This window comes from Carassius gibelio, chromosome A10 (genome assembly GCF_023724105.1).
Source record: "Carassius gibelio isolate Cgi1373 ecotype wild population from Czech Republic chromosome A10, carGib1.2-hapl.c, whole genome shotgun sequence".
Lineage (NCBI taxonomy): Eukaryota > Metazoa > Chordata > Actinopteri > Cypriniformes > Cyprinidae > Carassius > Carassius gibelio.
The window spans coordinates 10,735,796-10,751,614 of NC_068380.1; the positions used below are offsets into that span (position 1 = coordinate 10,735,796).

Sequence of the window (15,819 nt, forward strand, 5' to 3'; positions counted from 1 at the left end):
TTCCAAACACTAATGTAAATTGATCCAGATTTGAACTGACCACCAACATATTTCTTGTCACACAGATCAGCTCCAAACAGGACGTTGTATTTCTCATCACTAAATACGGTTACATTCATCTGTATGACCTGGAGACGGGCACCTGCATCTACATGAACCGAATCAGCGGAGAGACCATTTTTGTGACTGCACCCCACGAAGCCACATCTGGAATCATCGGCGTGAACAGGAAAGGACAGGTACATGCTGAAGATTAAATTCAGATTAACCCAAGTGGTATAAATGACATGTGAATTAAACTGAGCAATGATAAAGGTGCCACAGTGTTTACAATTTCCAGGGAGATCAACCCTCAGATGGCTTACTCCCTACATATTAAGTTGGGTTAGGAGGAGATAAATTAACTCTGTAAAAAATGACATGCTCCAGCTGTAATGAGTGGCAGTATTTCAATATTTTTAGCAGCTGTGTCACTTTGATCCTGCATGGCGGATCTCTATATGTGTGTGTTTGGTCAGATCTCTGCTCTGTCAGAGGGAATATAAGGAGGACACAACACAAATGATTACCCCAGAGGCAGAACTTTTAATACTCTCCTCTTACTGAGACATGGGAACCACTCATCCTCCCTCTGCACAGTTAATCTTTTTTAATTTCCTCTCAGCATAGCTTCAAGCATCTCTTATCCTGAAATTTCCACCTGAACTTGGAGATCAAGACCACCATAGTCAATAGAAGCATCATGATGCATATATAATTTCAAAATGGGACACATTTCTGCTGGATCTCAAGAATGTTATAAATAAACAGGTGTTCAGTAACTTAGGTGAGTTGATGTTCCTGTTCACAATGCTCCATTATGAGCTTGTTAATGGATCCCGCAAGCATGTAAATAGTTTTCTAGTCATGCCACAGAAAGTCTTAAATTATTCAGTGGGTGACCGAAAGCCAATCCAACTTGTGTCACGCTGAACCTGAAGAGCATTATTACCTTAGTCAATAATACAGAACCTCTGCCTGGGTCAACCAACAATGCCATGCACAACATCCCAAAGATGAAATGCATAGTTAACACACTGATCGCTTGTAGGGTTCCGCGTGTTTGTAGCTTACGGTTGTTACTTTTGTAAAGTGTTATGTAATTGGGTTACAATAAGTTTGTCTTTTATTTTACATGTTAGTCTTAAGATCTAGTATATAATGGATAGATCTGTGTTAGAATAAATGTCATGTCTGAATATAATTTATGTAAGTTTATGTAACGGAAAAGGAATGCAGATCTCTCTTCCTGTATTTGTTTCCCTTGTGCATACTGGCATTCTCCATCTTCCTGTCCTCTGCGCCAGTCAGCACTGGTGTGTGATGAAAAGTCAGTTTCTAACCAGCTGCGTCTGCACTCGTGAGCGGAGTGACCTTCGCTGTAAATAGCTGGGGAGAATGTAAGAGGGAGACTGAGTGAGAGAAAAAAAGTGGCAGTTATCATGTGATCTTGCCGTGGGAGGCACTGACTGGTGTCCTAAACACAGGCAGAACCTTACTGCCAGTCACAGTGCGCATAGGCAGATCAACTTCTGTGACTTCACTTTGCCCCTCCCTTTTTTCTTTAATCAGGCCTACTATACTACTGTAACATAACTCTCAGTAAATTAAATGTCTGGTCTGTTAGTACTTTAGGCCCTAGACAGCTCAAACGGACTGAAAAAAAAAAAAAAAAGATTTTATGTAATAGTACCACTACACATTGTTTTATGCTAACCTATATAAATTACACATACAAGTTTTGTTCCTGTATTATGGCTAAATAAAATTTGGCATGATTAACAAATAATTACAATTATTAAATGTTTATTTATTATGCCAAAAAGCTGATTATTATTATTATTAATAACAAATACACTACTAATGATTAGTAATATTAATTAATTTATAAAAATGTTGATAAAGTATCTATTTGTTATTAGTTAATCTGTTTATAGTTATAGTAATATAATAATAATTATAGTAATATAATTAAAACGTGTTTCTGCTTTTTAACATATACATAACATAAGCAGTTCATTGCATATAAAACTGTTAAATTAATAGTTAAATTAATTTTGTTTATTATTAGTTATTGTTGTTGTCATGGTAAATACCAGTATCCAAATTATTTAGAAATGATCTTTGTACACTTTTTAATTTGAATGGTTGCATTTGTTTATTTTTATTATTATTTGAGAATGAATGGAAATTTGATTATATATATATATATGTATATATATATATATATATATATATATATATATATATATATATATACATACATACACACACACACACTTTATTATTATTAATTGATAACAGACATGTGCACTGTGTAGATCCTCATCAAGAGTGACTCATTATTACTATCACCCTCTCCTCAGACCTTGGGCTTTTATTGACGTCAATGCAGCATTCTTCTCCCGTGGAGCACTGCAGCTTCTGTCTGTCTGTCTCGCACACACAAACAAACATATACACATGCACACACAAACAAACACATACTCACACGCACACACAAATGTAATCTATTCACTTACCCTCTCCATTTCTTTCTCTCTCACTACCTCTTTGTGGAGTTAAGATTATAGACACAATGAGCTGCTCTATATTCTTTAGTGTCTCTGCCTCCCTCCCTTTCTGGGCAAGCTGACCCATATTGTTGGGGGTCTGATGGGTGGGAGTGAGATTCATCCATGCAGAATAACACCTGTGACTTTGACCAGCTGATTACAATCTAGAACAAAATGTAGCATACAAACACTTACAACATGCACTTACACCAGAGATTCAGAAAATGTACAGTGCAGTCTTGTCCACCTTGTTGCTCGCGTGCAGTCAAAATAGTCCTGGGGAAAAATGTTTAATCTTGGTTGTTTATAATAAACTGGCCTCACTTGTCTAGTCTAATCCGTGTTCACACAATTTAAGCGAGTGTTAAGCATCATAAATCTGTTTTATTGATTTGTGGATGTAAATGTTTCAACCTAGTAACTGAAGAAGCCCTTCCAGGCTTCACTATGTTCTGTAGCTCCAGAGAAATATTGCAGAACATTGTACTTTGATGGGCTTTTGGCGGCTTCAGCTGGTGTCTCTTGGCCAAACATCGACAGTTATAATGTCAAACTTTAAGCTTCTCTCAAACAAACAAACTCTCGGCTTGTCACTAATTCCTAGAGATATTAGAGTTTTATTGGAAATAAAGATACAAGATGTTTGATCAAAGCAATGACATCCTGGTTGAAAGCGGACACCCTTCACGTCTCACTGCACTCCTGCATCTGATTGTGTTACATACTACAGACAAGCTTTTGTATTAATTTTAGCTTAAGTGTGAGGAGGGCAGCTGATACAAAGTGTTACGTTTTTTCATTAAAGGTCATTGATATTATATAACCAAACACATACGCTGTGTGTGTGATGGATTTTCCAGCTGCTTTTATGCAGGTAAAAGTGGCCTAAAAACTACCAATGGAACCTTTTGGCTCCTCCTTCGCCCTGTTGAGAAAATTAGCAAAAAGATGACATTTTAAACATTGTACCATGAGAACATTTTACTAATATTAGTAGTAGTATTAATATTAGTATCTATATTAACAAATAGATACCTTCTTAACAACAATAATAGTAATTACAATAAAAATAACAGCAACCGTAAGAGATTTAGAGGTTAATTTTTTTCTTCAGTAAAACAGTAAAGAAGAATTTTCGGTGAAATTCTGGCAGTAATTTTTTAATTTAGCCTTAGTCCTGTGTCAAATTTAACTTTTTTAGTTTTTAATTATATTTAATCAACTTGTCCAGTTTTAGTCAATTTTTCATCTACTAAATGTCTGAGCATTTTAGTTTAGTTTAAGAGAATGGAAACTTACACATTTTTATCATTTTCGTCCTACTGTATAATGGTTATAATTATAAAAATTATTATTTTGCTCCGTTTTAATTGCAGTGATTGTTGTCGTTTGGGAAATGTATTTTTACATTCCATCAGAAGTTGTTCTTTCACCAGTAAGCTCAAATCAATAGAATATCAACTTTATATATCGGAATTTCTAACAGGATATTAATTAGAGGGTAATAAAAAAAACCAAGGACTTTAGATATGCACTCGCCCTGTCTACATTATGAAGAGTAACAAAAACCCACGGCCACTCTCAAATATTATAACAGCGAAATTCCTACTAGTACTTCCAAATCGCATGAATGTTTCTCTTTTAAAACAACGGCAAAAAAGACTTATTGTCGCACAGAGGTTGTAACAGTAACGTCTGTGTTTATGTCAGTGTTTTCAGATAATGGTGCCTCCGCGGAGAGAGCGTGTGTGAATGGATCACAGATTGCATAAAGCAAAAAACCGGTCAGAGAACATATTCATTTAACAGAAAATCTCTGATTTGGGCAAGTTCACGACTGTCTGTAGCACAAACTTCCTGCCACATAATAACATGTGTGGGCACATGCTCGCACGTCAGCTGACGCCATTGTTTACAATGGAGAGTGAGGACATTTCTCAATATGTTTAATTCAAAAAGCTAACATGTGTTAGAGTTGTATGCATTCTCACCTCTTTATCTCCACATATAATAGAAATGTGCTCTGAAAGATTAAATGTCTCCTCCTTTGACCTTCCTGTATGTCAGTCTGAAGGTATATTACTAATCGCAAACATAAATCACAATTTGATCACTTTTGTTTCGTAGGTGTTGTCAGTGTGTGTTGAGGAGGAGAACATCATCCAGTACATCACCAATGTGCTGCAGAATCCAGACCTGGCTTTACGGATGGCAGTCCGAAATAATCTGGCAGGAGCCGAGGAGCTGTTTGCCCGCAAGTTTAACAACCTCTTTGCCGCAGGAAACTACTCCGAGGCAGCTAAAGTTGCCGCTAATGCTCCAAAGGTGAGCAGGGCTGAATATACTTGTAAGATGGTGTTTAATAATATTATATAATTATATACCATATTAGAAATTTAATTAAATAGTATCATTTATTATAATTAATTGAAATAATTAGTTTCTTTTTTATCATAATTATATAATGCTTATCTTCACTTCCAATTATCTTCACTTCTTGTTTATCTCAGGGTATCCTGCGCACTCCTGACACCATCCGCCGGTTCCAGGGCGTCCCGGCCCAGCCCGGCCAGACATCCCCACTGTTGCAGTATTTCGGGATCCTGCTGGACCAAGGCCAGCTCAACAAGTTTGAGTCTCTGGAGCTGTGCAGACCCGTCCTTCAGCAGGGCCGCAAACAACTTCTGGAGAAATGGCTGAAGGAGGACAAGGTATGTGGAGGGAGGTCGCAGGGGAGATGGTTATCTCCACACACACACACCCACAATAGCCTCTTCCTCTGTACGCATGAGTGTGTGTGTGTGTTTGAGCGAGAGGCTCAGGGAACAGGGTGTTCTCTTCACGTTTTCTTTTTTCTTTTCTTTTTTCACAAACCAAAAAAGAATGCATATCCATATTTTTGAGACAAAGAAGGGGTCTGTGTGAAAGACTGAGTGTGAGAACGACTGTGTTTGTGTATGAATATGTGTGTCTGTAATCTAAGATGTTTGCTTTAGATGTGATGTCATGTGTTTGTTATGTGGGGCCGAGGGTGTTGTTTTTTTTTTTGTTTTTTTTTCTAAAGCACAGAGGAAAGTCTTGGCTTTCATTCCTCTGTTTTTTACAATATGCATTTATTATAATGTTTTTTTCATAATGTTCTTTCTCATAGTCTCAACAGGTGACATCTCTCGACTTGGTTTATTGATTGAACTGACATGATTTGGTTTATTAAGAGAGTTGAGGACCATGATGCTATGCTCAGTCCGGAAATACTCTGAATTAGGGCTGTGCAAAAAATCGAATGCGATTTTCATGCGCATCTCATCAGTAAAGATGGTCCTGTGATTAGAAGTATATCTCCAGCTTTTTTCCAGATTTTTTGCACAGTCCTAGTTCTGAATGGAAAAAATACACACAAATCGCACTATGCCAAATAAAGTTTTCCTTGTTTTCATTTCATCCTTACAATTGGACCCTCCTTAATAACCATTCAAAACATTTGGGGGCAGTGCTATTATTAAAAAAAAAATATATATATATATATATTCGTACAGAAATTACTGTACGAAACAAAGAAAACTTTCATGTCACAAATTATTTATTTGAAATAAATGCTTTTGAACTTTCTATTCATCAAATAATCCTGTTTCCAGTGCTCCAACACAACTGCTTTTATCTTTTTGATGATGATGATAAAAAGTTATGTCAGCACCAAATCAGCATAACAGAATGATTTCTGAAGGACCATGTGACACTTTTCATTTTCACAAAAAGAACGGGCTCTTAAGAACCAAATGTCTTTAAATTCACACTCCATTCTTAAACTGTATTCAACCTTAATTGTGTATTTCTGTTGTTTCTCTTCAGCTTGAATGCTCCGAGGAGTTGGGTGACTTGGTGAAGGCTGTGGACCCCACTCTTGCTCTTAGTGTCTACCTGAGGGCCAACGTACCCAACAAAGTCATTCAGTGTTTCGCAGAAACCGGCCAGTTCCCCAAGATTGTCCTCTATGCCAAGAAGGTATGATGACTGATCAGTCAATTTTAAGGTTAAAAAGGTATAATAGACATAATGGACACCAATAAAGCATACTTCATTTGGTGTTTATAGGTGGGCTACACTCCAGACTGGATCTTCCTGCTGAGGAACGTGATGCGGATCAGTCCGGATCAGGGTCTGCAGTTTGCTCAGATGCTCGTTCAGGATGAGGAACCGCTGGCTGACATCACACAGGTCAGGAGGAGATGAAAAGGGAGTGGGAGATTGAGAAGAAAGGAGCAGAGTTTTAAATGATTTGGAGAGAAACCATGTGACCCAGAGGCCGTTTGTTAAGAACCATTTAATGAGCTCAGAAAGATGTTCACTGACAAAATGTGTTTTTCTCTCAGATCGTTGATGTGTTTATGGAGTATAACCTGGTCCAGCAGTGCACGTCCTTCCTTTTGGATGCGCTGAAAAACAATCGCCCATCAGAAGGTCCACTCCAGACCCGTCTGCTGGAGATGAACCTGATGCATGCACCACAGGTACACACTACACCGAAACGTATCTGGAAACACTTACTGTCATTGTGTTAGACTCTTTTCAAACAATATGGTCTCTTGCAGGTTGCAGATGCCATTCTAGGAAATCAGATGTTCACTAACTACGATCGTGCCCACATTGCCCAGCTGTGTGAGAAGGCAGGGCTTCTGCAGAGAGCTTTAGAGCACTATACCGACCTGTACGACATCAAACGAGCTGTCGTACACACACACCTGCTCAATCCAGAGGTACACAAATAGTTCTTGATATATCATACTGAATTGAAGTCTGGCCTTTTTTTTCATTCTTTTTCACTCTGTTAATGTCTGTAGTGGCTGGTGAACTACTTCGGCTCTCTGTCAGTGGAGGACTCTCTGGAGTGTCTGAGAGCCATGCTGTCTGCTAACATCAGGCAGAACCTTCAGATCTGTGTCCAGGTGGCCTCCAAGTATCACGAGCAGCTGTCTACCCAGTCCCTCACTGAGCTTTTCGAGTCTTTCAAGAGTTTTGAGGGTAAGAACTAGATTCCTCATGATTTACTCAACCGGTGTCACTGGAAAGTACAACCACTTTGACATGGGCACATCATGGTCGCGGACAACCTAGAAATATCAGGGAATATTAAAACTTGATATTTTAGACAAGAAAAGGCTTTATAAGACCTTAAGAAATGTTTTCTTTTTTCTTTTTTTTTCTTTTTAGCAGTTGTACTTAAAGCAAAGATAGTTAAGTGCTAGGCTGTTTGAAAACATAGTATGCTTTCTGAAAATGTCTGTAAATTTCACATTTTCATTCCCTTTTTATAAGCATGAACATGCATAAGGATGTCTTTGCACATTGTGCCATTTATTTTTGAGGTCACCAGCCAAAGTTGTTCAAAACGGCATGGCAGATTAAAAACAAATCCAATATTTTTAAAACTCATTTTGAAGTTTCATCTTGCAAATTTTGAATGCAAGAACGTGTCTTGTTCTTTTGAGTCTGTTTTAACCGATTTAACGAACTGATCAACAAATTGGTTCGCTTAACCATTTCCAATAACCTTATCCAATAATCACAAACATCTGAAAGTTCATAAAGTACATTCAAAAACAATAGTACTTAATAAAAAGTACTGGATTAACACAACATTTTCCCTGTATATGAATCCCACCTAGAGTATACATTGGTCATGTTCCATCTGATATATCTGGCAGGCCTAACAATTCTGTTGGCAGACACTGCTAGAAAATCACTCTTGAGTGTATTTGAACTTGTACAAAAACACTCATAGTCACTCTGCTGGTTGCCTTGCATAGTGCAGACACAATGTGACTGGTATCTTTGCCATGTAATGGCTCTGTTCTCTGTGTGGAGCAGCATGTACCCTTCCGTTCTGGGTAAAGGAGGACAAAAGGTTTGGCAATCAGAGCAGGCAGTGCACAGGGCCTGCAGCCGCCCACAATCCCTCAGGCTTTTCACATGACAGCAAAAGTGCTTTTGACAAGAAGCAAAATTTTTATGGAACACAATGTTCATGCAAATGTAGCAGCCTGAATTGGTAATTTAAAGGGTTTGTGGACCCTGTCATCATGCACTCACCCTCATGTCATCCCAAACCATTTGACTTTGACAAAAAATCCCATTAAATTATCACAAAATGTATATTGTATAAAATATACAAAATGTCTAGATCAAACCGTAACTGCAATCAGATGTCTGTCCAGTAACGGTCGAGCGTCATTTATTGTTCTGTGCTGGATGCAGGTCTGTTCTACTTTCTTGGTTCGATTGTGAACTTCAGCCAGGACACAGAGGTGCATTTCAAATACATCCAGGCCGCATGCAAGACGGGCCAAATCAAAGAAGTGGAGCGGATCTGTCGAGAGAGCAACTGCTATGACCCTGAACGTGTCAAGAACTTTCTCAAGGTACTGCCAAGACTCTGTCAGTGAAATCCCTCGAAATGATCCATAGCTGACCGCAAAAAGCACATTATATTCTCTAGTTTCTCATCTGTTAAAACTTTCCATCTTTTTTTCCTCATTACATTTCCTGTTTTGTTCTTTTTTACGGATCTGTCTTTTATCATTTACATACGAACCTTTTGCAATTTCAGATGCAAGTGTACAAAATCGTTTAATGCAAGTTCTGTTATCTCTATTAACACCATTTGAGACAATTATCAAAATCAGTTACCACCAAAAAAAAAAAAGTTACAAATTCAGCACAAATTGTGATAACAGTAAATGGTTAAAATAAATATTAAATATGTATCATTTAAAAAAAACAAGCCACAAGATTTGAACCTTTATAATGATCACAAATTAAGCTCACAATTGGTGCATGAAATAATTTGAACTCATCTTTACTTGTTTTATTTAAAATATTTAAATTTTTTGTTATTGTTATTTATTTATTAATTATACAGACACGGTTAATAAGCGATTCCATCAAAATAGTCTCATGCTAAAATGTATAAAGGCTTAATTGCATCCGTACATGAAATCACTTTCTAACATTTTTTGTGTTGTTAATTTAATATTCCAAATTTGTTTGACAAAATTGCTACAGTATTTACGTCAGACATGCATAACCAGAAATTCCTCACCTTGAAAGTATTTCTAAGTCAAAAGAGTGATTTGGAAAACTCTCCAGCTAAAATAATAATACAGTTTTTACTGAATAATTCAATAAAGTACTTCAAAAATACCAGCTTCAGATCTCTGCTTCTAAAACCCCACTGCTGCTGGAAAAATATAATAATAATAATAATAATAATAATAATAATAAAACAAGAAAAGTTAAATAAAATATTAAAACAAGATAAAAAAGGATGAGTTGAAATTATTTTATGTGGTAATCAACGTCGTTACAAATGCTATTGAAAGAGCCTGATTTAGGTTGATTCAGTACATTGTTTTAGTGTCAGTGACATTGAATAAACATACTGCACAATAAAAAGGAACATTTAAAATCTTGGAAATTTTGAGGGGAAATCCAATAAAGTTGTATTCTCTTTTTATTAAAAAATGATCCCTATTTAGATCAGACAGCCATGTGCCGGTAGTTAAAACTCTTTTATCCTGATGTTGGCTGTCGTTATCTCCTGTGCTTTACCCTGTACTTATGGGATGCTCAGGACTTGAATCAGGTAAATTAAACCCAAGTACTACAAGACTACTTTATTCCCTTTTATTTTGCCTTCCCTGCTTTTCTCCTAGTGGTCAGCTGTAGGATTAATACTGGGATTGATGTGTGCAAAGCACATACAGGGAGGTTTAAAAAGCATTGACTGCTGGGAACAACCCTCTCTTGGCCTGAACTTGAAATGGTAGCAAGTGATCGGGCCGAGATTGAGTTTGTGGTTTTGTGGTACAATGTTTATGTGTGTTTGGCTGTGGTTGACTTGTGACCATGTTCTACATAAATGGAAGCCTCGGGTCTTTTTCAGAATCGGTTCCAACAGAGTCAGACCTTATAAAGTTGACTTCCCAGTTGAACTATGCCAGCTTCAGAGGGTGGATCCGGAAAGCCCAGTTTTGTGGATTGATTTGTGACTTGCTCAAATGTAATATAGTGTTGTTTAAAGGTTTACTGCAAATGTTCACCCTTTATAAATATATGTAGACACGCTGAATGTGTTGAAGGTTGTGGACATGAATTGTGGCATGAATTGTACAATCCCAGTTCATTAATCCTATATGTGTCGTAAACTGCGTGGTGGCAAAAGAATAGTTCAATGATTTAGCCAGCAGGGAGAGCAGTACTGCCACCTCAAAAGTTTGACATGATTCAATCCTTGTTTTCAGTTATAGACCTTCTTTTAACCACTAACCATCTAATTCTTAAAAAAAACATACTTTGTTTGTAACTACGTTACGATAACTACGTTATCTTCGAATCCTGTTTATAACCTTCTCAATTTGTCATTTTATTATTATTTTTACATTTTTATTTTGACTATATTACTGAACATGCTTTCTGTGTGTCCGGCATCTGACGTTATCTTCTCATTTCTCTGTCGTTTGACTGTCAGGAAGCTAAACTCACCGATCAGCTGCCTCTCATTATTGTGTGCGATCGCTTCGACTTCGTCCATGATCTCGTACTCTACCTGTACCGAAACAACCTGCAGAAGTACATTGAAATCTACGTGCAGAAGGTGAGTAATACTTACTGCTCTCAAAGCCTCTGTAGTCGAGCAGTACGTGACCATTTTTGTGTATAGGTGAACCCAAGCCGTCTGCCTGTGGTAATTGGAGGGCTCCTGGATGTTGACTGCTCCGAGGACGTCATCAAAAACCTGATCCTGGTTGTGCGGGGCCAGTTTTCCACCGATGAGCTGGTGGCAGAAGTGGAGAAGAGAAACAGGTATAAACTTTGCATCTAAACGTCGATATCAAACCAAAAGTTACCAAAACAAAAAACTTGAGATGGTGATGTTATGCTATCTTGGGTTCAAAACTATTACCGGACACTTCTGTTTATTTTAGCTGATGTTAAATCATTTGTTTGTGTACACCATGAGAGTTTCCAGATGAAACTTTGATTGCACAAGTAAACAAAGAACACAAATGTCAGTAGCTGTTCTGATAGTTGAACAACAGCAATATGGTGTATTGGGGGGTGACATTTTTTTTTGTAACTAAACATATTTATATTGGTTGAGTTTTTCATTTCTTTCTTCTGCAGACTGAAGCTGTTGTTGCCATGGCTGGAGTCTCGTATCCATGAAGGCTGTGAGGAGCCAGCTACCCACAATGCATTGGCCAAGATCTACATCGACAGCAACAACCACCCTGAACGCTTCCTGCGGGAAAACCCATACTACGACAGCCGTGTCGTGGGGAAATACTGCGAGAAAAGAGACCCTCACCTGGCCTGTGTTGCCTATGAGAGAGGACAGTGTGACCAGGAGCTCATCAACGTTCGTATGCTTGTCCATAAATAAGCTTTTGAGGACCAAGTTCAGTACAATAAAGCATAAAATATGTATCTTTTTATTTTTTTCCCTCAGGTATGCAATGAGAACTCGCTGTTCAAGAGTTTGTCCCGTTACCTGGTGCGTCGCAGAGACGCTGAGCTCTGGGCCAGTGTGCTTTTGGAGACCAACCCTTACCGAAGGCCCCTTATTGACCAGGTACACACATAAATGGGTGTTACATTCATCTCTCACGATATATAAACATGGATCATACAGGAATTGAAAGGGCATGATTGTTGTTTTTAATAAATGTCACATTAATATGGGTTGAAATAGTCTTTTTTTAAATAAATTAATGTTATTGAATAGATGTATGCATTGCATTTCTATTTACCATTCAAGAATCTGAGATGAGTGTGTTGCAGTACATTCTGGGATTCATAATCTGATAAATATAATAATTAATATCTTAATTATTCTACCTTTACATTGGAAAGCATTCCTGTGATCCCTTAACATTTTCCCTAGATAGGCTCAACTAGGCTTTGTAACAGACAATTTTTTATAGTTTGTAGTCAGAAAGGATTTCTTTTATTTATTTTTTTTGAGAAATAAGTACAATTATTCAACAATGATGCATTTATTCATCAAAAGACAAATCTTTTGTAAAATTATAAATGTCTTTACTATTTCAAATAAATTAATTGTTTTTTTTCCAGCATCCTGAAAAAAAAATTATCATGGATCTACAAAAATATTAAGCAGCACAACTGTTTCCAACATTGATAATAAGAACTGTTTCTTGAGCACGAAATCAGAATATTACAATGGTTTAAGGAACATGTGACAATGCAGACCGCTTAAAATAAATCGATTACATTTTAAAATATTGAAAACATTTTAAACTCAAACTATAAATAATATGTCTTACAATCTCTGATTCTCTTTAGGTCTTCCTATATGTTTTTTGAATATCACGTTGTTTGTTGTCTTTAGGTGGTGCAGACTGCCCTGTCAGAGACTCAGGACCCAGAGGAGGTGTCAGTCACAGTGAAAGCCTTCATGACTGCTGACCTGCCCAATGAACTCATTGAGCTCCTGGAAAAGATCGTCCTGGACAACTCAGTGTTTAGTGAACACAGGTGCATACGCTCAAAAAGATTCCAACCTGTGAAAATTTGGAACAGGCCATTTTTATCTGTTTTCTGACTTTTACAGACATAAAATTTCTGGCCCAAACAGTCTTTTAATGCACTTTTATTGAGTTTAATCTAAATCTAATCTTCGTCCTGTTCCTAGAAACCTGCAGAACTTGCTCATCCTTACAGCCATCAAAGCAGACCGCACCCGCGTCATGGAATACATCAACCGCCTGGACAATTACGATGCCCCAGACATCGCCAACATCGCCATCAGCAGCGAGCTATTCGAGGAGGCCTTTGCTATCTTCAGGAAGTTTGATGTCAACACCTCTGCAGTGCAGGTATATAGTTCAGCCATACTTTCAGTAGCCTTCACTTTCAAATGTAGGCTTTCTGAAGTGATCTATTGAATAGCAGACAATGAAAGAGCTGATGTTTCCTGTCCTCCTCAGGTTCTGATTGAGCACATCAGTAATCTGGACCGGGCGTATGAGTTTGCAGAGCGCTGTAATGAACCTGCAGTGTGGAGTCAGCTGGCTAAGGCTCAGCTGCAAAAGGGTCTCGTCAAAGAGTCCATTGATTCCTACATTAAAGCTGATGACCCCTCGGCCTACATGGAAGTGGTTCAGGTTTCTTCCCAGAGTGGTATGTCCTCTTCTTTTCTAGTACTAGATGATAAATTATTGCACTTAATGAAATATTTCCTCTAATTCTGTATTCCTATCTCAGGTAACTGGGAGGACCTGGTGAAGTTTTTGCAGATGGCCAGAAAGAAGGCCAGAGAGTCATACGTGGAGACCGAGCTGATCTTCGCACTGGCCAAAACCAATCGTCTTGCTGAACTGGAGGAGTTTATAAATGGACCAAATAATGCACACATCCAGCAGGTAGTGCACAATTACTTTTTATGAAATCCCTTGTAATTGTTTGTGCTTTTGTCATTTTCATTTCTTGGTGTATGTATTTATGTATATATATTAGTGGTCAACCGATATATCGGCCGATATTTGCCATTTTTTAAATATCGGCATCGGTAAATACATTTTTCTGCTTTGCCAATGTGTTCGAGGTGGGGATTACATTTTTTTTTTAAATTTATTTCAGCTTTATTTTTAAATAATAATAAATAAATAAATAAAGAGTTTGTTTCACTTAACCGTACCAACAGTTTATTAAAGAGTAATTTACTATATAAGTAGAACAAACATATTATATAACACTGCTTTATTGTTGGACACAGGTTGGAGATCGCTGCTATGATGAGAAGATGTACGAGGCGGCCAAACTTCTGTACAATAATGTCTCCAACTTCGGCCGCTTGGCTTCTACACTGGTCCACTTGGGCGAGTATCAAGCTGCGGTCGATGGTGCCCGCAAGGCTAACAGCACTCGCACATGGAAGGAGGTGTGCTTTGCTTGTGTGGATGGGAAGGAGTTCAGATTGGCTCAGATGTGTGGCCTTCACATCGTAGTTCATGCAGATGAACTAGAAGAGCTCATCAACTTTTACCAGGCAAGTTGTGATCGTCCAAGAATAATCTGCAACCAACAGATTAAAATGGAATTGAGTTATAATGTTATAAAATGCTCTCTATAGGACCGTGGCTACTTTGAGGAGCTGATCACCATGCTGGAGGCAGCCTTGGGGCTGGAACGTGCTCACATGGGCATGTTCACAGAACTGGCCATCCTCTACTCTAAATTTAAACCACAGAAGATGAGGGAACACCTGGAACTCTTCTGGTCCAGAGTCAACATCCCAAAGGTACACAGCACTACTAAAGATGATTGTTATTTCAGATGATGGTTTGTTAACACTCCTCTTTTTTTTTTATTGTCCTTTGCTCAGTTTTGTTTAAACAGCAGTTCATTGATTTCTTCTTCCATCATCCCCCTACAGCTATAATTTAATTCAACATGTAATTTGATATTCTCCTAAGGGAAGATCTTAGTATCATCATCTGCAATGCACAGATGTTACGAAGTCTGTCTCCTCCACTTCTTATCGTCTGTTATTTTTCTTTCTCTTTCAGGTCCTGAGGGCCGCAGAGCAGGCTCACCTGTGGGGAGAGCTTGTTTTCCTCTACGACAAGTATGAAGAATTCGACAACGCCATCATCACCATGATGAGCCATCCCACAGATGCCTGGAAAGAGGGACAGTTCAAGGACATCATCACCAAGGTAAAGTTCAACTGCTTTTCCAGTGTAGATAAATATACTTCCAATGAACTTCTTTTGAGTTTAAACTCCAATAATATTTTACAGAATTGCTATTGTTTCCAAAAATTAAAACAATCAGCATTTGCTAACAGAAATATATTAAAAAAGAAAATCGAAACATGCTCTATACAATTTCTAAATATCTATGTATTTGTCCATTTGAAAGTGACTTGTTAACATTTACATATTGTCAATTATATAATTATTTTTAATTGTAATTGTAGAACTGTAGCATTAAAATTATAATTATTAAATATAGTAATTATCAATATAATTATAATTATTAGTATAAATTATTAGTATAATTATCAATATAGACATTTAAAAAATACGAAACAGGGAAATATTTAAAATGAAAAATGACCAAGTACATAACAAAAAATGAATACTGATCATATAAAAATACAAATGAATTAAAAATATTAATAAATAATAATAGTATATATGCA

The 15,819-nt window shown here is 37.4% G+C and overlaps 1 protein-coding gene across 1 annotated transcript in view; it reads left to right on the forward strand.

The window, feature by feature from the left end:
* LOC128021139 (clathrin heavy chain 1) overlaps positions 1-15,819 on the forward strand; it is a 40,310-nt gene that overhangs the window by 15,904 nt on the left and 8,587 nt on the right. The window contains exons 6-25 of the mRNA XM_052608126.1: positions 66-239; positions 4,722-4,919; positions 5,105-5,305; positions 6,444-6,596; positions 6,687-6,809; positions 6,965-7,102; positions 7,184-7,348; positions 7,433-7,613; positions 8,847-9,010; positions 11,119-11,244; positions 11,311-11,453; positions 11,775-12,009; positions 12,100-12,222; positions 13,003-13,148; positions 13,306-13,489; positions 13,601-13,793; positions 13,878-14,035; positions 14,389-14,661; positions 14,746-14,913; positions 15,182-15,331. Coding sequence (XP_052464086.1) covers positions 66-239; positions 4,722-4,919; positions 5,105-5,305; positions 6,444-6,596; positions 6,687-6,809; positions 6,965-7,102; positions 7,184-7,348; positions 7,433-7,613; positions 8,847-9,010; positions 11,119-11,244; positions 11,311-11,453; positions 11,775-12,009; positions 12,100-12,222; positions 13,003-13,148; positions 13,306-13,489; positions 13,601-13,793; positions 13,878-14,035; positions 14,389-14,661; positions 14,746-14,913; positions 15,182-15,331 — 3,396 coding nt within the window. The remainder of the gene's footprint in view (positions 1-65; positions 240-4,721; positions 4,920-5,104; positions 5,306-6,443; positions 6,597-6,686; positions 6,810-6,964; positions 7,103-7,183; positions 7,349-7,432; positions 7,614-8,846; positions 9,011-11,118; positions 11,245-11,310; positions 11,454-11,774; positions 12,010-12,099; positions 12,223-13,002; positions 13,149-13,305; positions 13,490-13,600; positions 13,794-13,877; positions 14,036-14,388; positions 14,662-14,745; positions 14,914-15,181; positions 15,332-15,819) is intronic.